General features: G+C 35.1%; 2 protein-coding genes across 2 annotated transcripts in view; both read left to right on the top strand.

Annotated features, from left to right (window-relative positions):
• Positions 1 to 12,415, top strand: part of LOC145691867 (alpha-tocopherol transfer protein-like) — a 265,283-nt gene extending 252,868 nt beyond the window's left edge. Inside the window, exon 8 of the mRNA XM_081767176.1 lies at positions 11,098 to 12,415. Within this exon, the coding sequence (XP_081623302.1) occupies positions 11,098 to 11,132 (35 nt within the window). The 3' untranslated portion in view covers positions 11,133 to 12,415. The remainder of the gene's footprint in view (positions 1 to 11,097) is intronic.
• Positions 12,416 to 15,302: 2,887 nt separating this feature from the next.
• Positions 15,303 to 24,999, top strand: part of LOC145693295 (alpha-tocopherol transfer protein-like) — a 171,898-nt gene continuing 162,201 nt past the window's right edge. The window contains exon 1 of the mRNA XM_081769151.1: positions 15,303 to 15,457. The gene's annotated coding sequence lies outside the window, so the exon portion shown is untranslated. The remainder of the gene's footprint in view (positions 15,458 to 24,999) is intronic.

Genomic DNA, 24,999 nt, shown 5'->3' on the forward strand with positions numbered 1-24,999 from the left:
AGATGGAGGAAGCATATTCATTGGAGCACATATGGATAACCCTTTCTCCCTTGCTATACTAATACAGTGCATAGCATAAACAAACCTAACATTAACTTTGTAAACTTTAGAATACTTGTTCGATGTCCAGAATGTATAGCGATAATAGCATGCAATACAATGAATACACTCATGTTAATCCTACACAATTTTCTGAAGCATTTATCACTTATAACTATCCACTTACTAAACAGGGAGTACAGGAACATGCAGCACTAGCGCATCAGACAGTAGTTTCAAATCAATGATGCGAAACCCGTCATTGTCAGAGCTTTGTTTCGAATATGATCTAGGGTCAATGAGAGTGAAATCAACCTTTGCACTTGAAGCAGTAAGAGTTTCCCACATAAACTACGTCTTTAGTCTGTTCATTTTTTTATCATTCTTAGTCACCACAGTTGAAGTATATTTACCACAAAATTTACGTTTCTTATACACATGTTGACTTCGGCTCATTATTTTAAAGCAACGTAAATTATGTACGAAACATAAAATACATGCCTCACCCCAAGCATATTTGCGGATCCCAAACGCTTCAGGAATCGCTGATTGCCCGATAAAGATAAGACAGCAAGAGTCATGCCATACATTTAGCAGAAAGCAAACGTCAGATGGTGTTGGCCCCCGTCAAGCAGGCTAGTAATGAAATTCACTTTTGGCGTGGGTTCAAACCCGGTCCAAGGATTTTCTTTTGTTTTTTTACATTTTCATAACACCTTTTTCATTAAAATAAAATTGAAAATAATACTGAGAAACTGATTTACCAAGCGGGCTAGTACAGTCGCTTTGGGGGTGGGTTCAAACTCGGTCCTAGGATTTTTTTTTAATTTTTCATAACACCTTTTTCATCAAAATAAGCGTGCAGCTTTACTATACGGATCCATAATATAAGTAGTAGTAGTAGTAACACTAGTGAGAGTAGTAGTAGTAGTAAAAGTAGCAGTAGTAGTAACAGTAGTAGTAGTAGGAACGAGTTAGAAGCCCCGCAGGAGTCGGTTGGGTTCCGTTCTCGACATCAAGTGGGCAAATTAGAGACTTGCTTAAATTTCTCTTTACATTTTACATGACCAACATAAAACAACTGGCTAGAATAGCGCAATAAAAAAAATACAGGATAGCACGCGAATACTGAAATGTTTGGGAACGGCTAATATGCTCACCGCAACAAGTTTTGTATTTTCCTCAACGCTCCATAAAGTCACATTATTCAAGAATAGTAAGACCAGCCAAAGCTACATCAGAGATAAGAAATAATACCTGACTCAGAAATATATAATTGTAAAATGAATAAGCTGTGAACATTTTATGAATCAAAAACACAATGCAGCAAATGTTTTTAAATATGAAAAGCAGAAAGAAGAGAAATGTCAATCACGCGTGCAAAAAACAACAACAAAAAAAAAAAAAAAAATAGACAACTACACATGAAGAGCACGATTTTAAAATCATTTTCCGTTGACGTATTGGTACAACATTCACAGAATACGTCAACGGAAGCTTTCAAAAAATGTACACAGAGCTTTCAAAAAATGTAAGAAACAAAATTTCAAAAAAATTTGAACCAAAATGTTTACATCTCCCTTAAATAATTTAGTTTACTGTTTATATGGAGATTATTTCATAAAACACGTTGAAACAAGCACGATTTTAAAATCATTTTCCGTTGACGTATTGGTACAAAATTCACAGAACATAAGCTTTGTACACAGAGCTTTCAAAAAATGTAAGAAACAAAATATCAAAAAAATTTGAACCAAAATGTTTACATCTCCCTTAAATAATTTAGTTTACTGTTTATATGGAGATTATTTCATAAAACACGTTGAAACAAACTGTAAAAGTAACACAGAACCTCACAAATCAATGGAACTAAAATTGTCATTTTCTTTCGTTTCTACATAAACACGTGCAATACCGGTCAAAGTAGAAAACATCTTGTCTAGTATTTCAATAGATATAGAATAGTTTTGGATTCTATCACTGGAACTCGAAACGAAAGAAAGGTTAGTTTTTTTTTCTACGGTACTAACAAGTAAAGAAATTGGTTAGTAGTGTTGTAAAAAAACTTTTTTTTTTCTGTGAAGTTTTTTTTCAATAAAAAACATCGTTCTTTTTCATGTTTTTTTTTCAAATGTCTGTTTTTTTTTTCTGGCAACTATTATTTATTGATTTACGTTGCAGATTATTGAAATAATCAACAGAACTTGAGTCGAAGCCCTCGTAACTTACAAATCTTTTGTTTCTTTGTACCTATATACTAGCAAAATTGTGTGATTATTCCTTTCGGCCCCAGGTCATTTTGGCGTTTTCCTACATTTCCAGTTAGTGACTTATTGCTCAAAAACCATTCATTCGATTGATATGGTTAAGGCCTTGTTTTTTAGAAAATAGATGTGACCATTTTTTGGTGTAAGTTGCATTGCAGTGTTGCCAATGAGTAGGAAATTATTGAGGGAAATGTAGGGGTGAAAATTTACAAAAAAATCCCTAACCGAATTTCAATTTTTTTTTGGTATCTAGTACCACTCCTGCTATATGGGTTCAAATCACCTAAAAGAATCTTTGGTGCGTTGACAAGGTACAGTGAAATCCTGAAGTCGCTGGCTTCCATCCAAAGAGAGAAAGAAAACATTCTGTCATACACATGAAATTTTGACACTTTTTACGCCTCACAAGCAAAAATCAAATATGCCGGGGCTACAACTTCTCTAATTATCCCATTGAAACTTTTTATGGTGCGTTCTGTAGGGCAAAGAGGAAGCTTTCAGGTAGTGGTACGTTGGTTTCAATGTAGCCAGTAAAAGGGTAATATTAGAGGGGAAAAGGGAATTTTTCCGAATTTTTCACCTAAAAGCGGGAATTAATTGTTTTGGCTGGGAACACTGCCATCAGACAGACGAAAACTATCTAAAAATAAACCTTTGTACTCCAAGAATATATCCTACAAGTATCATGGCGATATATAACAAAGTAAGCATGAAATTTTTAAAAAATCTCATTCTACCTCAGAAATTCATCATTTTCTTACCACTTACAGAACATGGTTTATTATAAACCTCAACTGTACTTTCCCTAATTATTCTAGTGAAACTTTTTATGGCGCGCTGCTTAGGCTAAGAATGAGGCTCCTAGACACTGCTACGTTTGTTCGAATGTAGCCATCAAGAAGGAAATAAAAGAAATAAAAAAGGGAATTTTTTCAAAATTTGCCCCTAAAATCTGGAATTAAAATTTTCTGTATCTGGCAACACTGCTATCAGACACACACAAACTATCTTAAAATAAGATTTGGTATCCCTCTAATATATCCTACAAGTAGTAGGACGATATCTAATAAAGTAAGCATGTCAATAAAAAATATCTCATTCTACCTTTAAAAAAATCACAGTTATCTTCCCAATTAGAGAACAAGGTCTACTGTAAACCTCAATTGTACTTCCCCTAATTATCCTATTGAAACTTTCTATAGTGCGTTGTGTAGAGCAGAGACGAGACTTCCAGATACTGGTACGTTTGGTCCGATATAGCCAACAAGTGGGAAATAATAGAGACAAAACAGATATTTTTTCCAAAATTTCCCCCTAAAATCTAGAATTAAAATTTTCTGTATCTGGTAATACTGCTACCAGACAGACGTAAACTATCTTAAATTAAACATTGGTACACCACTAATATATTCTACAAGTGTTATGACGATATTTAAGGAACAAAACTTGTAATTACCAAAAATATATTACGGTAAACAGAAAAGTAGGGAAAAACTAGAAAAATCAAGGGTTAGAACCTAAATATGAATTCTTCGTGCGTTTTCTAATTATCCCATTGTAACGATCTGAACTTGCGTTTCTTAAGTAGGGACAAATGTTCTATTGGCGTAAGTTGACTTACACTCGGATGTATAGGTACGGATTTATAAATAAAAATTTCTAATTTTTGCCCAAATTTACAAAATTTTAATTTCCTTAATTGGCAACACTGCGCGCAGGCCCGTCCAATTGATGTCATCAGTTAGGTATCCATCCGAGGTATCTACTTGGCAAGTCTTAAAGAGGTCTTTCTACAACGAAGGAAGCTACAGGAAAAAAAGTAGTAAAGGAAATTCGTAATCAGAAAATTCTCGCATTTTTGACTGGGGTGAAATTTGAGAAGGAAATTCGACACCAGAAGAAAAAAATTAATATAATAAACTATAGTCCAACCATATTTTGCAAGAATAATATCCCGATATCTTAATTAGTGTCCACACAGGAGTGGATTAAACAAATGACACACCCGTGTGTGCCACTTTGGCCACCTGGGCCACTGAGTATACATTTGATTACATTTTGTTTTACTAGTAACTCGTTGTTGTAATTATAGTCTCGACTAATAATACTATCGTAGTTGTAAACAATAACTTTATAAGGAAAATTTTCTCCTTTTTACATCTTAGTTCCAACACTGTTGGTGAGAAATGCAGGGTGTTTCAAAATGGATTTTGGGGTTTTAAGTCTTCGTAGTACTTATTACATTTTACGTACAATTATAAGCAATGCATCAAGTAAAAGAGCACCTCAAACAGTCTTTGCTACAAGTGTTCAATGTGAGATTCATTCGTCACACGGCACACATCTAGTCGATAGGCGAGAAAGGCCCATAAACTTTCCGCCATATGGCACAAAACACATTCAATTTAGGAGAGTCTCGTTTCAAGTGTACCATCTCCTGAGGATTTGCTGACGGCCAGATACAAACATTATGAGTGTTCACATTAGCTCTTAGGTGAAATGTCGATTTACCACTGAAGACGACACGATCCAGAAAATCTTCATTGTTATGCAGCAATATTTCACTTGCAAAATTGGCATGTAAACCGTATTCTGTAGGCTTTAGACCTGTAGCAACTGCAAACGATAAGAACGTAGTTGCAAGCGTCTCCTTAATATTCTTCACACAGACCGTTGCACTGTACAGATTCAGTCTTTATTAAAACACAAAAAACTTTCTGCTCTCTAGTCTACATCTTTGCTGCTTGCTCTTTCTAACGGCAGACAGAAGAAACAATGCATGTACATGCGTGCGTACAAAACTGTTTGAGTTGCTCTTTCATTTGATATAATATTTATAATTGTAAGTTAATTGTAATAGATACTACAAAGTTTCAAAACCCTAGTATTAATTTTGAAACACCCTGCATTACTTCAATTTGAGTTATCCTATATTCGTGTCTTTTATATACATATCATCAGGGCCGGTCCTAGTCAATTTTTCACCCCATGCAATGGCATAATTTGCCGCCTCCCCCTTTCACCAGAAAGAACAAATCTTAAAAGTCATGATTTTAAGTATGCTACTCCAGCATGAACAACAAAGGTGAGGGTAAGTGCAGTTGCACTAAGAAAGGCTTAACCCTTATCCAGGCAAGACATTTTTGTAACGTAAACGGGCAACCGGGGCCTGTGAGGCCCAGTATATTTTAAGTACAGAATACACAAAATCAATGCCTATTGTCACTTACTGTTCAGACTAGTCTAGAATGTACCGGTATATATTTTTGTGAAGTAGCGAAACTTCGTGTCACGCTTTTGTAAGCTGACCAAGCAGAATAGCAAATCCGGTCCAGACATTTTTGTAACGTAAACGGGCAACCGGGGCCTGTCAGGCCCAGTATATATTTTAAGTGCAGAACACTCAAAATTCAATGTCTATTGCCGCATACTGTTCCGACTAAAGGTTACAATAGTCACTTGTTCAATATATAATTATGTGACAATTTGATCTAATATTTGACAGGGATTTCACTAAAGTTATACGGGGCCTCCTAGGCCCCGGTTGCCCGGTTACGTCAGGAAAAGATTTTCAAATTAAAAAAAAAAAAAAAGCTTTACCAACTCGATATGTTCATGATTTTAACTTCGACGAAAGATAGAAGAATTCAGTATTTTATGTCTTCGAAATATGTATGGTTATTGAGAAATTTTAGAAAAATGAAGCTACTGGGCCTGGGAGGCCCCGGTTGCCCGGATAAGGGTTAAATACTAAAAATGCAATCCCGTTGTGTGTGTGTGTTTTTTAAATATTAATCTATTATGTTAGTGAAACATAAAGCAAACACACCTGCAGAGGATAGATGGTAATCCTTTTTATAGAATTCACTATCGAGCTTCAATCTCAATGTATCAGTTTGCAATTCCAGTGCAATTAGTTCTTTTATCTTTATTTCTTGATTTCTCTTCTATATCTGTTAACATTTTTTAAAAAAAACTTGTTTCTATCTTCAATGATAAGGAACTTGTTTCTGACAAAAACAAGACTAGTTGTCATATCAAAACTGTGATAACTTACTAAATGGAACAGATATTCACTACTATTCGAGAATTGAATTCTTGCATTTGGCAACAATCAAGCAATGCGTGCTCGAATTTTTTTGACTATTTGCTTTAGCATTGTCCATGTGGCCTTAAACTAATGCATCCTAAACATAATTTATGAATGTAGTATTCAAATAGAAGGTCAGCTTAGTAAATGTAACTACCATCATCATAAAATCTGTTTCCAACAAGAAATACCGTATTTAATTTAAATAATATACTTTTGACAGATTTTGCCGGACCATCCAAACTTGCCACTCCACGCAAATATACGTGTTGCATATATGGTAGAGCCGGCTCTGCATATCATATGTATCTAGTCGACAAATTATTTATATATGACATTTAGAAAAATACTATTAGGCAAATTAGTATTAGTTTTTATCTTTAGACAAGTTATATGAATTTTATACTGTTTGTGACATTATTTTCGTACTTATTAAAGGCCTGCTTTCACGAAAAAACAAAATTTCATTTCTACTTTTATTTCTTAGTTGATATTGATGAAAACTGCTGAAACCCGAATTGTTAATAGGTATGGTATTAATGTAAATTGTAAAATATTTGTAGCGTATCAGTATCTAGCGTTTAATTTATGTTGCATTTTACGGTGATTATACCTACATAAAAATATTTAATACTTAAATAGACGTAAGATACATTACAAATGACTATTTGAAAAAAAAACGAAATTTAGAAAAAAACGAGAGGCAATGTTTTTTTTCTAAAAAAACGTACATTTCTGAAAAAAAACGAACGGTTTTTTTTCTATTTACAACACTATTGGTTAGTGTACATCGCCGTTATTGACAAGAGCCAAACTGTTTGGTTTCGATTTTTATTTTTTTTTTCAAAATTGATAGCATAATTAGATAGTAGAAATTTTACTAGATTACCTGAAGTATCCTAAATACTATTGAGGTATATCGCAAAAAGTGAAATCTCCAATTAAAGACAGTAGAGAAATAAATTCTTGAATAAGCATGTATTTTCGCAACAAATAATTAATAAATCAAGTAAATGATACCTACGTCCGAAAATTAAATACCAAGATAAACTTTTTTCTTATGAATACAAGTGGCAGTTTCCTATTGTAGGAAAAATCATCCTTCATTTATTTCTAAAACAAATCCTTATTAAAACTGTTTGGCGGAAACCTCATTAAGTCCAAACTCGGGAAGTAATCGTCTGCACATCATAATGTTTCACGTGCTTATACAGCAGGTCAGGATTAACCAGATTGCAAAGTTTGATTCGTATTGGATGAGTTTGTTTCAATTTGTACTTTATATAATGTTCTTGATTTTTCAGGCAGAAATCAATAATGAACAAAAATCAAACCAATGACAATATTCTGAACATAATACTAATTTTTAAAATCCAATCCAAACATAATTTAACAGTATTATTACTAATGTCAGTTTAAGCACTTCCTAAATCACAACGAAATTCTATCTTGTATGAACAATAAGTGAAACTGAAAGAACTAACTCGACGATGTAAAGTCTTGTTCAAAACATCCTGGTCACTCACTTCTCTTTGAGAAAGCCCTGTTATTTTGCCGTGAGTTGGAACTAAATTAAGAATGTGGATTTTCTTTCACCAATTAAAATCTTTATTTAGAACTATACTATTATAATTTTCTACATATGGTCACCAGATTAAGGCTTTCAAAAGCAACATGGATGACCAAGATTTTTCAAACAAATCTTACAGTATTATCGAGTCTAGACGTTGTTTGACTTACAACATGTTCACTTGCATCCTTTGCCTCGAAGCACGTTAAACTAGAAATACTAACTTTTGTAAACTTTGCATTCGTATATAGACCTGTTTGAAAATTTGAAGCGGACACCTGTAATGTTAGCCATCGTTCATGTACAAATAAAGTAATAACTGAAAATTTGTTTTGGTAGCTATAGTAAGTTACTTTGTTTTAGTAACTTCTACAGCACATAGAAGAAATTTGACTTCAAACCTTCGAAGTGAACGTAGGGTAAACGTTAATTTATACAATTCCTATAACAATATAGTTTGTATACAAATTCTCACTCAAGACTTAAATAAAATTCTGAATACAGTAATGATTCGGTTCCTTTACTAATGCACAAAAGGTATAGTTTAGAAAGTGTAATATGTTGGGCAAAAAGAATAATTCATTTCCCAAACACAGAATTTGAAATTAATACCTCTACTCCTAAGTCCAAACATCGGACAATGACGGCAATATTATAACAATTCCACCCATCAATACCAAGAAATGTTACATTGATTGATCATGAATATTCAAAGATTTGTTATTTGCAATGTATATCGCACGCGTATGTTATTCTTATTACCTAATACAGGACTTGCTCGGGAGATTAACACTCCCGCAAATAGGAATTAAGTACATGATTCTGATTGATTGGCGTTATCCGTGTCTTGCCACGTAGCATATATATATATATATATATATATATATATATATATATATATACATATATATATATATATATATATATATATATATATATATATATATATATATATATATATATATAGTAGAAATCAAACGTTCGTTCCTGTCTGCCCTCGTGGGCGAGCGTGCAAGAGAATGCCATTTGGACTCCAATTGTGAATTCAATTAGACATGATAGTGCAATCGTTAGGTATCGAAATTTAGATCTTATACAGCGTACTTGCTACACGAACACGTAAATCTCTTCAAAGTTATGGTATGCTGCACAAATTTATCAAATTCCAGATACATAAGTTAAGAAACTATAGTCAGTCATCAAATGGTTTATTTGTACAGGATGTTATTTTAGACATGCAAAAGAAGTGATAATGATTGATTATAACCTAGGAGGATTAAATTAATTAATATAGATCCTAAATGTAAATCTTTTACTTCTCATGCGTGCCTACACCTTGTTTCACCTTGATGAAACACATACAAGTCAATGGATACGTTGCTGGACACCACAATTTCATGGCCCAAATCCATCAAATTATGATTACGTAAGACATAGTTCAAAATGTATGCAAAAAATTATACTTGGACGGACTTATATACAACGGAAGTGCCTGGAATCTACCAGACTTCATAAACTCTATATAAGTTTCTATTAGACAGATCTACTACCAAACATGTATCAACGGTAGTCACTAAAAATCCATGTAGACATTGATCGCAAATATATTCTAATTTGCATTGTACCTTTTTGACATCTCAGATGAAACGTTTTTGGTATATGGTTATACATGATTTATTCCCGACAAACAAACGCTATCCGAGATACAACGTTCCGATTCAAGCGCCGGTGGAAAATGTGAAGATGACGATACATTGATACATAGACTTACAAAGTGTACTACCGTTAAGGACATTTGGATACAACTTGTAACGTTATTATGTCGTACATCACCTGAGGCTATTTTCCCTGAAATAATCATTTACTCAGACTACAAGTACTATCCGAAATCTAAAAATAACGCTGTATCATGGCCAATACTCTTTGGTATATTGACAACTATAGATCTTTCCTCACGGTAAAAGATTACATGGATTTTTTGAGAAGAACAAGATGGCACACATGCCAGTTTCTGGAGGAAAATAAAACGTTTGATAACTTTCTTAAGGTGGTATTGGATAAGTAGCATACCATTATCACTTTATTTATTGACTTTGATGATAAAACCTGTTTGTCTTCCATTGTAAACTTACACTGTAATAGCATGTATATAGGAAAATAAAGTGACTACTAAAAATAAAAAAGCGTGCTAGCGCTACAGGCTAGTAACGGAAATCGCTTTTGGTGTGAGTTCAAATCCTGCCCAAGGAAAGTATTTTAACTTTTTTTAATTTTCATAACACTTTTTTCATTAAAATAAGATAAAAATAATATTCAAAAAATGATTTACTTATTTTTGCCAGATAAGTAGTATTAGTATTAGTAGTAGTAGTATTAGCAGTAGTAGTAGGAGGAGGAATAGGAGTAGGAACGGGTTAGAAGCTCCGCAGGGCTCGTTTTGTTCCAACTTAACCCACATGATATATGTTTTGTGACTAACTTAAAACAGCTGGCTAGAGTAGCACGCAAATAAAGAAAGAAAAGAAAAACGTACGGGAGTATTACTCCCCGAGCGGGTCGTCCTAATGTACATGTACTAAACGGACAAGAAAATGGAAATCGCAATATAATCTCAGACGGGAAAGTGTTAATGACACAATAAAGTGATGGAAGAGTATTATGATAATGATGCTATTCTTCATTTCTGAACTCATACAATCAACTTTATTTTGCATTCTGCTTTTAAAAATATACCTTCAAAAGTATTTATAATAATTTGAGGTACGGTGTACTGAGAACTTCAGGAATAACTTAATAATAGATACCTTGGTGCAGAGATTAGATATTAGCTTTCTATTTTCATAGAACCAAGATACAAAACATCTAGAATAAAATATGTAGAACTAAGTATTTCCCAACACTGAACTTAAAAGTGAAATGTCGCAGAATTTATTAATAAATTTGATTTTATGTATTATAGTTTTCAAATATTTTCATTCTTGAAAGTGATTTTTAATCTTGTTTTAATAACACATATTTCTTTACCTTTTACTTTCTGTGGATTGAAAAGTTCCTTTTACAGATTAAATTGTAAAATAGCAAAACAACTAACTAAATTAACGATGTACTAAAAGTTGTATTTTATTTTTCAGAATTGAATACCTATAGATATGTGGAAAGTAAATAGATGGCTCGTGTGATGAAAATTATATGCGAAGACTGTGAAAATGATACATGCTAATAATTCAACGAATGCAGAAAATAATAATCATAAAACGGAAGAATATCACACAGAATTTTGAACAATCAGAATTTTTGTTCTATAAAAAACATACAAGATATGAAAATAACATTGTAATAGTGCAAAGTACTTTTTAAAATGAATTCGATTTTAGGCTGAAGATAAGCTTGAAGAATCGAAGAATCTTCTGAAGTTGGGACGTCACAAACTAAGCCGAACAATCCTTTCATTGTATCCTTTAGTTGGCAAATAAGGTGAATTCCATAGGGTAATTTCCAATTTTCGGGGAAAATCTGTGGAAGAAAGAGTCTATAGAACGATTACAATGTCTTTTTTGTCACGAAAGTTTGTATCACATCAGATAAATATGAAGAGTCGTTATAATTCTACAGTATTAATTTTGTAAGTTTCACAACACACCTCCTATGCATTAATCCTTAGTAACTGAGAAGGTTACGATAATATGAGAAACAAAGAAACAATAAAAACAAGTTAACAATGCTTTGATTTTCGTCCTTATTTGCATCGATATTTTGGTCTTGAACATGTTTGATTCCTTCTACCCTTTGAATATTGGGAAGTACCCGTATGACTTAAGCACAGTCAATACGTCGTTAACATCAGTGAAGACGTCATAGAGAACATTGATGCCTCTTCTACCCCCAGAGAAGTTGTATTGTACAGATGGAATGGGTCACGAACTTCGTGACCCGTGACCTGGAAACCTAGAGATGGTTAGACTCATGGCTCACGAGACCGGATATCTCAGACTGACTGATGTCCCGGTAACTCAGACACACCCATGAGCTGGAGTTACTCGGGCTGTCCCATGACCTGGTCTTACCCGGACAGACCCTTATCCCGGAGACGGAAAGTCGCCATACATGTAGGGTGTATGCATGAGTCTGCTAATGCACCTGTAACTAACATGATTATCTCAGCTGTTACTGCCTTTTCATTAAATACAATTTTCTTTCTCGCTTGTTATTTGCATCTGCGTGTCGAAGATTTGAGTTTGTGATATTTCTAGCAGAGCAGTTCGTAGACACGAAAAAATGCTACCTCGTTGACTAGCCACCTCGCAGTGATCGGTGTGTCTAGCGGGATAAAGTCAGATAGTAATTTCTGGAAGTAGAATTATATCATTGCTTAACTCATCTTTGCTGTTGGTTTACTACTTACAAACTTGTAACAGTCCATGTAATAAACCATATTTTATCATTTTCTAATTGAATCTTGTGTTTTATTTTTACGCTTCCTTGATTATCCCTGCTCTCTAGGTAGTAGTCGAGTGGCTATAAAAAAGGTACATAAGAAAGTAGCATATTTTTACAGGCTCCAGATAGACCCATAGCTAGGTAGCGGTCAGGAAGGCAATGACCCTTGAAACTTTCAGTTGGTGGCGTAGATAAATATGTGTTCAGGGAATAAGTAGCAAAGAAATTTCTTATTGTCTATATTCCTGGCAAGAAAAAAGATTTGGATGTGAAGCAGAACAGAGAACCCCTTGGTGATTTTAGGGAGTAGCTCAGAGGGAATTTCCCCACTGGAGCTGCAGAATTCCTCCTTGGGCAAATTTCTCACTCAATATGAGCCACAAATGTTTCACAGTACTATTTTAACCACTGCGTATTGAAATTCCCTCCGGGGAAAATAATCTGGAATCATTAGTACAGAACACAAACTAGAATTTTATTATTTCCAATCCATTGTTTCAACGGGAAAAAGTGATAGTGTTTTCTTTATTTGTTTGTTATCGTGGAAATTAATGTGCTAATTGACTTGTCAATTCTCTAATCACTGAAGGAGGGATGGATTCAGTCATTTATTGTTTTAATATATTTACATATTAACGTGGGTTCTTATCACAATGTCATGTCTCGAACTTAGGTTGCGGATCAAGGAGAAGATCTGTAGATATAGAAGTTAACTACAAATATATAGAATAAGCAGTCGCGGACACACTACAAGACGTGGTCCCCCAGCTTGGGGGTTTGCCATTAGGCTAATAACCTAATCCTGTACATGAGGCACTTGTTCAGTAACTTTCAGAGAAATTTCGGACCAGAACAGAGATACCTTGGCACTACCTCAGCAAAGTAAAATTGACATGAGGTTTGGAATATGGAATATAAAAAGTATGCATAGGGCAGGACCAAACACGCTCTCCGAGCATCCGGAGTTTTGTGTCAGACAAAAGACCGGGGATGCCTCAGAACTCACACCCCATCACTCAATCCTCCCTCCTGGAGACGCGGAGATCCTGCGCATCCTGGAGTTGCTTCCGGTCCAGGAGGGATCATTTGCACTCACCTCCTTATTTCATTTTTCGTTTAAGTAATAATTTCTCCAAGAAAATCTTTTCTGCATAGTTCTGAATATTCATATGCTACATCTGCCAAAATTTCATAGTCTTCTTTGCTTCCCAGGATGACTTCAATTCTTTTTAATCTAATTTGGTAGCGGTCTCACAAGCACTCCTCTAGCAGTGAGCACCATAGAAAACCGTGTTTCGGTTTGCCTTTTTCTCCACTTTCAGGTTGGGTAGGGACCGTGTCCAGTTAGGAAATGTGTTAGTCCTTTGTTAGAATCAAAGTAATTCCATTTAAGTCGCGTCTCTATGTCTGGAATAAATTTAAATAATCTCCTTGATATGTCTACCACTTGCCAATTCTTGGTCCTTTGATTCGAGGAGTACGCTGTTGTAAGCATGGTATGGGATTAAAAATGTGTGGGATAAAATTAAGAATCTCAGAAGTGTATGAAATTAGAAATATGAAACTCAGTATATAAATTCTCCGTTAAAAAGTAAACGGACACGAGCCCCAACGTTTTTGAAAATTCTCGTTTTAAGGGAGAATTACGTACATAACCGGCTAAACAATTTGGAATGCACTTAGTAACATAGTACCTTTCTCGAGCAAGGTTGCTATCATGTCAATTCGATTTAAGAGCGTGTCCTAAGGAGACTGCGGTGGAGTTAAATTTCAGCCAGAAATACGAGTGTTTCACGAATCCATGAAATTAAGAAAATTAACCTCGCTACACAAACTTATCATTAAACAAGTGACCAAACGTTTATAAAAAAAATTAAGAAGAGCTTTTTAAAGGGAGGGCTTTCATTTTTCTAAAGGGACGTTGTCTGATGTTTGTGATTAGAATAAAATAAACTTTCGAATAGTTTGAAATAAATTTTAGAATATACTTAGTAAGTATCTTAACCTAGGTTTTTATCACATCACTTTATAAGAACGGGGATATGCGAGGGTCACAATTTATGTGCAAGACAGAATATATCACGAGTCTTTCAACCTATGAATATGAAACTCGGAACATAAACTCTACATTAAAAATAACCGGACACACGTCCTATTTTGGAATCGACGTGATTGCAAAACAGAAAAACGGCTGACCCGTTTGAAATGAATTTTGAAACGTAGTTATTACATACTTCAAGCTGAGTTTTCATTATTTCATTTGGATTAAATTGCATATCCTAAGTGGGTACGGGGTTCAAAATTTATGCCAGAAATAGAATATCTGGTGGATTTGTATCGTTACACTTCCACTTAAATGCGTATGCTAAACTGAAGAAAGAACGAAATGAAATCTTTCAGTTTAACGTCCCATGATTATGCCTGTTAAGCCAAGGAAGGCGAAAGATTAAGGAAAGTGAATGATGATGGGAAAAAATGTGGAATGAGAATGTGTGAGGAAACGGGAGTACACCCGAAAAAATCCATGGAGGTGATGTTGACAATCACAAGATTAGTTGGCTGGAGATTGAACCAGGGTCCTCACGCACCAGAAGTAAGCGCTCTACGACCAAACCACTGTGCTCCCCGTATCCTAAGGCGAAGATAGTGTTCAAATATTTTCAATACACGTAAACATATTCTCTCCATGCGTAGAACAGGCATTTCAGCTAGTATAATATATCAACTATTCCGTTAAAATCATTACATTCCTTTTTTTAAAAAAAATAAACGAAATAAAATGAAGACCGGGTTTAGATAGAACCTGCTTATCTACTCTCTATCCTTACTTTGTTTTTGAGGAAGCTGTATCGCAGCCCACTTACTCTCTCTCTCTTACGTACGTCATTGATTACTCTTTCTATGTTCCGCCTACTCAAGGTCGTTTCATGTTTGTAGTGCTCATCACCTCGATTAAAGCTACAACATAAAGAGTGCTGTGTGAAAAATAAGATCTGGAAGAGACAACAGAAAACTTTCCAGACAAAAGCGAATTGTGGATAGGCCTATACGTTGGTATGTATTATTGGAGAATAGAAAATGAAGGGGAAATTGAATTATGAAATATTTAACGTAACACATATTTCTTTTAATCTTATGTGCAAAACAGTTGTGAGTGGTCGTAATCACGCGTTTCGTAGCAACATGACACGTGTTTCCATTATATCTTGCGATTGATGCTGCTACCTACTCAGCATTTAATTTATTTGTTGGATGCTTTAGGGTTTAGCGTTCCGTTCAGCAACGAGGCTATATAAGAATTGGACTATATCTTAACAGATTGTGATTCGAACAACATTAACTCGAACCGAGAATTCAACGCGGGTATTCTGCAAGAAAGGGGTATACGTTAACCATATAGCCAGGGGAGACAGTGGCGGCGATAAGGGCCCCGCAGACCCCGCGGTGCGGGGGGGCCCCGGACCTGAAGGGGCCCCTACAAAGTACACTCAGCAAGGCACCTTGTACATGTTATTTATAATTTTAATGCATTTTGAAAGCGTTTCTACACAGCCTATAACTAATTCTAACAGTTTCACTGAATTAAATAATGAAGTAATCATTAAAATTAAATAATGTGGTATGACTGTGAACATGAATGTCAGGTTGTTCTTTGTGATTTTCCAAAGATTTGATTTTCCAGTGTAACATTTGTATATTATTATGTTAGTCTATTATGCCATATTTTCGTTATCGTGTATCTTAGACTACAATTACCGTGTGTTACAATAAATCATCGTGTTTACCGGAAATATCTACCAAGAAAACAATTCGAGACATTGCAACTTGTTAATTGAAGAAGACAGTTGTTTACTGAGTAGTGTGTCGGACTTGACTACTGCCTTACAGCTGCACCTCAGACTTCCTGTCACAACTACTGCAGCAGAGAGAAGTTTTTCAAAATTAAAAATTATCAAGAATTATTTACGGGGCACCATGACAGAAGGTAGATTGCGTGCACTTGCCATCTTCAGCATCGAACATGAAAAAATTTTTATAAAAATAAAATTATAGAGAAATTCTTGTTACTAAAATCCGAAGGTTATTATGTAAACCAATGCTATTCATCCTTTTTTCCTCGTGTACCCCCAGACACAGTTCGCCATCCAATTGTGTAGCCATGAAGCTGTTTAAAAGAAATTAAGCCGAAATTAACTTATTAAACTTAATACACATGATCTGTTGATTAAAAGGTGGGGGGCAAATAGAGACCTCGAAAAAAATCAGTGTGTCAATCAAAAGACCATTTACAGGGGAATAAAGTGTGCATCCGAAAAATTAACATGGGAAATTTCAAAACATATAGGAGACATCGAGTTCTACTGAGAAGGATTTTCCCCTCATTCTCCCTGATAATTCGTACACTGAGGACAATGTTAACTTTAGAAGTAACGTATTAATGAGGTGGCTGAGCTTGTTTCAGCGACGCCAACGCCTCTATTCTTGGTCCAATCTTCGAGAGTGCGAGAATCAGAGCTGATTCTGGATCCAAATAATTTATGTGCTTCGTTTTTATTGATGTTAACCCTGTTCAAATATGTTGATGGAAATGGAAGTTGTGAAATACTCACTAATTTCACTGTACTCTGTTCGTGCATAAATACAAAAGTCACAAATTGACAAGTTATCGAATTCTATTTGCAGTGAACTGTCAACAGATTTCCAGCAGACCCCCAGAAATATCTTCGCGTACCCCCGATTGAATAGCACTGGTGTAAACAGTTCTTAAAAATGCTGTATTCCATTCCCAAGTGAAATTTAGTTATAGTAATGCTTACACTATTTTTCCTTAGTTTTACCATGTGTATTTGTGTGTTGCGTGTTCCGATGTAATGGTACAACAAGAGTTTCCCTTCCGTTTTATTCTAGGCAATGAGAGTACTATGTTTTTACGCGAGTACACAAAAATATTCTACGTTAATTTTTCTCTATGTGGAATGTAGTTACAGTATAATCCCGGATAACCGAAACCCGAATTACGCGAAATCGCAAATCCAAAGACATGTACTGTACTGCACGGGAATAATCTAGGGGACGGGGACGCGCTAGGCTGTGCCATAGCCATAATCCATATGCCATAAGGATAAACAATTGCAGTACTAACTACAAATAGAATACAGATGTACTGTAGCCCTAAAAATGTTCATTTAACTTACAAAAACTAAAAACTGAAACCACTGGCGTAACAGATCTTAAGTCCTGAGTCGGCCTCAACGCCATATGTTCACGACTGGTGGACCTATGACCACCTGAGTGACGAACACTGCGTCACTCTCCCCCAACAGGCGTATCACTTCTCAGTTTTCCTCACGACGCTGGGCAGACGCCAAAAATTTGGAGTACTCCAGCGGAGGATTGAACCCGAGATCACGTGTATATGAATAAAACGCTCTCACCACTAGACTATGGAGCTCCTTAATTTTAATAAAGAACGTAAGTGTAGCCTACAAAGTGACTTTTCAAGTTATTTGATCTTCAAAACATTTCAGATAAATAAAAAATACTGTAGTACAGGCCCGGTAATAGATGTCCATGACTTAACAAAAATATCTGAAATAACCACCCTACTTTAGTTCTGTTAACCGGGGTTATATTTTATTATAATAATAATAATAATAATAATAATAATAATAATAATAATAATAATAATAATAATAATAATAATAATTATTATTATTATTATTATTATTATTATTATTATTATTATTATTATTATTATTATTAATGTTAATAATAATAATAATTGTTATTATTATTCGTAGTAACTGTAATCATAGTGATAATACTATTAACATTGTAAAATGATACATTAGTACGCAATAGAAATTATAAAGAAAGTTCGAGTAACACATGGTCTTTTGTTCAGTTTTTGCGGGGGGGCCCCGAAGCCGGTATCGCCGCCACTGAGGGGAGATGTCTATTTCGTCGTCTTCTTCTTCTTCTTCTTCTTTTATTATTATTATTATTATTATTATTATTATTATTATTATTATTATTATTATTATTATTATTATTATTATTATTATTATTAAGTCAATAATCATGGAAAACTGGCTTTCGGTAATTGATATAATCTATACATTTGTTGATAAGATGCAGTCAGTAAAACTGTATTTTTTAATGCTAAATTTACTTTCCAGCTTTATCATATTTAGTGGCGGCTCTTGAGGGAAATCACATAAGTAACAAAATTTTATCGCTACATGTTAAAGTAGGAAACTCAGCTAATGTATTGATTTTTATGTACAACTTTCTTTCTTGGTTTGACGATACCAAATTTAAAATTTCACTGAGGGAATTCCCTCGAGAAGTAACTCATTATGCCTTACGAAAAAAAAAAACGTCTGTGCTGAATGTAATCAAATATGTAAATACATTTTGTTATAGGGGCGGATCCAGGAGCGACTTCTGGGGGGGGCGGTGGGTTGTCATACTACTACTTTTAAGGGCTCCAAACTTTGGGATGGGTTTTATTTATATATATAAAATAGGAAAGTTTCATCTTGTGGGGGGGGGGCGATCGCCCCCCCTGGATCCGTCCCTGTATAGTTTGCTAAAAATAAAATAAGTTAGGAAATATGTAGAAACTACATTTATCCTCCAGTGGTAGATCTAGAAAGTAAAAATAGGGGGGGGGGAGCAGCCAGAATTCAGACTACGACAGGTACATCGCGAGTTCACTATATACTTTCAAAAATGAATAAGTAATTGCTTAAATTTTAAAAAAAATGGGAGCTTATGTACCCCGGGCCCCGGGCTAGATTCTCCACTGTTATCTGCATTAATTAGTTCTGAATGCAGTCCGAAAAATGCAGAAATCCGAAGAATTGAAACAATTATCAAAAAGACATTATGGTAACAGATAAAAATTTCTCTAAAAATCACTTTTTTTTAAATAAAAAGATAGACTTAGTGTGGGTTAAAAATAGACTATTTTTACTACAAACTATTTTTATTTATTTATTTACTTTTTTTAAAAGAAAAATACAGTGTCTGCTTACATACCTTTAGAGGTATAAGCAGAACATATCCAACGAAGTTATGATAACTGTTTAACCTTAGACACTCATTTATGTGCTACTAACACAAACACTTGAAGAGTGGAAGCTGTACGTTGTTTCATTCTAGCTGCCGTTCCATCTATTTTAAGGCAGTATCAAATAAATGAATGCTTCGTAGTAGGTCCGTTTTTGGATTCAATCGATGCTACTTGATTACCCATGAGAATTATCAAGGGAGATTTTCGAAATTTTATCTCTACCCCGGTAAAAAAAAAAAAAAAAAAAGGTAGTTTACTTCAGGATAAAAGACAAAATTGGCAGTTTTCTAGAAAATGAGTATAACGATTTTGCTTACATTTCATAAATCAATATACCATTAATCAATCTATGCTATGGTATATTTTGCTTGTCTAGGAAAAATCCATGAGATAGTTGCTGTGTGCGAAAGGAAAGTTAGCTTCTGACAGTTGGGTAAAGCATGTGTAGTATTGGAGGCAGTGTTGCCAGAGGCTCTGCAACAGACAGCAGCTCTGGCGACAAACTTAAGACGTTTCAACTACCGGCAACAGCTCAGTCAGTGACCTTCGTTGCCTAGCAACAGCGTGAAAGAATAATACTGTTATTGGTGAAAATCCTCCCTCTCGTTTTGTTTACATGTGCAGCTCTGTCAGAGGCCACCTTTCAGAAACACGACCAGCTCTGGAGAGTAATGCTCCCGGAAGTACTTTTTTCGCGCGCTTCTCTAGCCAGCTGTTTTACGCGCTATCCTAGCCAGTTGTTTTAAGTTGGTCACAAAATTTATATCATGGAGTACAAGGGGAACAAAACGACCCCTATATCATGGAGTACAAGGGGAACAAAACTAACCCTGCGGGGCTTCTAACCCGTTCCTCCTCCTCCTTCTCCTCCTCCTCCTCCTCCTCCTCCTCCTCCTACTACTACTACTACTACTACTACTACTACTACTACTTCTTCTTCTTCTACTTCTTCTTATTTGCACAAAAGTAAGTAAATTACTTTTTTGAGTACCATTTTCATATTATTTTAATTTAAAAAGTGTTATAAAAATGTAAAAAACCTTTCCTCGGGCCGGGTTTGAACTCACGCCTAAAGAGATTTTTGTTACTAGCATATAGTGCTAGCCCACTGGGCTACGAAGACCGACAACAACAATCGTTTGATTTCTGCTATTTGAATGCAACGTGGCAAGAAATGGATACCGCCAACCAATCAGAACTGTGTTTTTCGTTCCTACTTCCGGGAGCATTACTCTCTTGTAGGGATGCGCACGAGTCGAGTCGAGTCGAGATTTAAGCCTCTCTCGACTCGTCTCGAGAAAATGTTGTCTCGACTCGAAAATATGTTTCTGTCTCGACTCGACACGAATTCGAGTCGAGACAAAATATACGAGTTAAAATATATATACACACACACATCAGCCAGACCATTATGACGACCTACCTAATTGTTAGTATGTCCACCTTTTGGCACGGATAACAACGGCGACGCGTCTTGGCATGGTCGCAATGTTCCTCGGTGGGGGCGCTGGAGAGAGTTGGCACCACATATGCACACACAGGTTATCTAATTCCCGTAAATTCCGGAGATGGGGTGTGCGCCCTCATGTCACGTTCAATCAAATCCCAGATGTGATCGATTGGGTTCAGATACGGAGAGTTTGGGGGCCAGCATATCACTTGGAACACGCTCCTGTGTTCCTCTAACCACTGCATCACACTCCTGGCCTTGTGACATGGTGCATTATCTTGTCGAAAAATGCCACTACCGATGGGAAACATGGCCATCATGAAGGGGTGTACGTAATCTGCAAGTAGCGTGCGATACGCCTCGGGCGTCATGGTGCCTTGCTCGAGCTCCACTAGACACATGCCCACACACCAATGAAATATTTTCAAAACGTTTCTAAAACGTGCCATCATTTTCCTTCAGAAAATGTATCCTACTTCCCTTAAGGAAATATATTCCATATGTTGTTGAAAACATTTTCCGCATAATACTGTAAACATTCTCTGAATATACTCAGAAACGTTATAGAAATATTTTATACGCCGTTAGAGAAGTTTTCCAAAAAATATTTCCCGTACGATTTCCAAACATTACTGAAAATGTATTTGAAACCTTTTATACAATGTTAACGGAATGGTTTTTAAAATGTTTCTCATGGAATATTTTTAAATTATTTACCAGTAACACAGACAATATTTTCCTACATATGCCAAAATATATTTAGTGAATATTTTTTGTACATCTCAGAAAATATTTAGAGAATAGTTTCTGTGCATGACAAAATATTTAGGGAATATTTTCTGTACATGATAGAACCCGAAGCCCATAGGCCAACTCGGTTACTATTGCAGATACGGAAACAAGGTAAGATAAAGAAGGAAATTTTTAAAATGCAGCAAGTTTTGTATTTATATTAGTATACCGCCCAATAGTAACCAGAAGTACAACGCTGCCACTGTTGGATAACACTGAATGAAAGAAAGTGTGGTTTGAAATTATTTGGACCAAAGGGAACGGAAAAACACAATGAAAAATATAGTGCAAGACCCAATTTCGCTTCCTTCGTATCTGCTCTCCCCCCCCCCAACACCGTGGTTGCTACGCCACTGGCGTAGATATTGCATTTGCATGCTTATCCTTCACTGTGTCTCCTTTCAATTCTTCTCGGTGTAGCTAATTTTAAACCACACATTCTTTTATTCGTGTAGCCCAACATGATGTATGGTAACGCATTTTCTTTATTGAGCGGTACACTAGTACAAAAACAAAAGTGTTGCTGGAATTTAAAAATGTCTTTACATATCTTACCTTGTTTTCACATCTGCAATAGTAACCGAGTTGGCCTATGGGCTCCGGCCTTTTGCGTCACTCTATATATATAATGGCTTCTTGCTGGGAACAAATAACGGGTCGAAAACAAGGCGGCCAAATTGTGACATACAAGTAGCAGCTGGAAGAAAACATAATATTCTTCTGTCCAATTTTACCTGCTTAGACGCCTTTGCCTCACTCTGTCTTCATGACGAGAAACCATTGCGGCCCACAGACTCAGACAAAAAAAAAAAAAAAATAAAATAAAATAAATAAATAAATAAATAAAAATAAAAATAAATAAATAAATAATAATCAGTGTAAATTGTAACTACATAATGTTAGCTTGTTCTCATAATTTTAAGCATTATTTTTACTCAAAATCTTATTTACACAAATGGTTTCTGGGTGTTCCACTGGTGCTACTGGTATGTGGCCACGCCGTGCATATATGTTGGGGTGTCTTATGTGACTTACGAGATTCAAACTGGATATCAGTGTGTTCACAATCGTCGCCTGCCAGTTTTGAAAGCGGTTGTATTGGATCCATTAAAAGAAAGAGAAAAAAAAACGAAAGGGATTGAGGTTTAGACATCCAATTCAAGAAACAATTGTTGGCAATCCTTTTCCTATCTTAAAAATAATAAATCCAATATAGCCGCTTTGAAAACTGGCACGCGATGATTGTGAAGACTAATTTGCAGTCTGAACCTCGCAATATGACATAAGACACCCCAACATACATACACGGCATGGCCACATACCAGTAGTAGCAGTGGAACACCCAGAAACATTCTGTGCATAAATAAGATTTTGAGGAAAAAAATTAAAATTATGAGAGCAAGCTAACATTATGTAGTTATAATTTACACTGTCCACTATAATAAATATACATATATATCGGTTAGTAGTTAAATAAAAATATAAATGTACACTATTCTGGCTTTATTTATTTAAATTCTCTTCAGCAGAATCTTCATGCTGCTCGTATTATTTGTTTTTATACATTAAGAACAATCTTCTTAAATATCAGAAATTCATATTTTAACTTGATAAACTTGTTCTAGAAAATTATGTCACTGACACGCTAATACTTATTTGCTTCTGTATAATCTCACTTTTAATTACCACAACTAACTCTAATTTCGACGCTGCGAATTGTCAGTTCAAGTTCTGTAAAACTGCAGCTGAATTCTTAACTGATCTTCTTCTTCGTCTCTGCATGGCATGTTGAAGCTAAATCCCAATAATCTACGCGATCTCATCGTTAGTTACGTTTCTCTCGTGTTGCAGTTTCTGAAAATAAAAATAATAGGCAGTGTTTAATAACATAATAACAGCAGGGAATGATTAGAGATCAATTATTACATCTTAAACTTACAAAAATATTTAAAATGTTTGTGTAGGACCTACAGCAGCTTGTGAAGACAATAATGTGTTACAAAAGTAACATCCTGAAGAAAATGTAAAGGGCAAGGAAGACAACAGCTAAAGCTGAAAGTGACATACCTCAGACTGTAGCTTAATTACGGACGTTGTAACATGTTGAAGCAGTCGCACTTTTATTTTTAAAAAGTATAGCATCTTATAAATATTAAACCTAATATTAAAAATAATAATAATTTGAAAACATGTGGCAGCATTTGAGTTGATGAAGAACTAGCGTCTCATTCCGAAGGCTCCGATCTCAAATCTGGGCCCGATCATTCTTTTTCCCTCAGTTGCACCAGATGAATGCCGAGATGGTCACTAAGGCTTTGATGACCGCTACCTTGCTCGATTTCTTTGCCACGGAGCAGGCCATGCATATTACTTTGCCTTATACAAATGAATAATTTTGATAATGTACGAATTAATCGTGAAATGCTCAAGAAAACTACCAACATGACAGAACAATTCAGTAAAAGGATGAACTATATTTTATACATATTCAGCTCTCTCTTCTACGGACACTTAAATGTAACGTGTCACTTGAGAACAGGAAAATTGCACATTTTGCTAAAATAAGGATTTCCAAAGCCTTTTAAATGTTATAACAGCGATTGCAGTATATGCTTTTGGGAAATAAAGTTTACAGGAAGATGATTCTGAGAAGTATTCATAGCACAATAGTAAGTATTTAAAGCGAAGAAAATAAAAAGGGCACCAGAATGTTTTCCTTTCCTTTTTTTTTTAACAATATTTTAAACATAGTGTATCCCTCTTCAAATGACAACTTCTATATTTTTTTCCACTCTGAAAATGAGATTAAAGAACAGTAGGGAGAGTTTCTTACCTATTATTGCGTTGGTGATTAACGAGGAAAGCTCTTTCCTTTTGCACCGTGCCAACTAAATTGCTCAGCTATTGCACTTGTCTTTTTCATGATGTTTCTTGTGATGGCTTCTAAGCTGTGACCTCCCAGTTTTTCATTTCTTAGACCTGTAATGAAATACACATTAAGCATTCAAGTAATAGTAATGGAAATTTAGAGCATACAACTGATGCCCTTAAACAATTTACATTGATTTTAGACGACAGTCTCACCGAGTCAGTTGCAATTGGCGCATCCTCAAAAATTAATATTTGCACTGAAGTTTTATTTTTCCAATAAAAGAAAAGTTGCATACTAATTTTCAAGCAGTTGTACAGGGTTGGCAAAAACCATGGTTTTTATTGAAAAAAAAAAAACCAGTTTTTTGTTTAAATAATTTACTCTATGTATTTGTATTAAATATG

The sequence above is a fragment of the Thermobia domestica genome, chromosome 8 (genome assembly GCF_964235325.1).
Source record: "Thermobia domestica chromosome 8, izTheDome1.hap1.1, whole genome shotgun sequence".
NCBI classification, from domain to species: Eukaryota; Metazoa; Arthropoda; class Insecta; order Zygentoma; family Lepismatidae; genus Thermobia; species Thermobia domestica.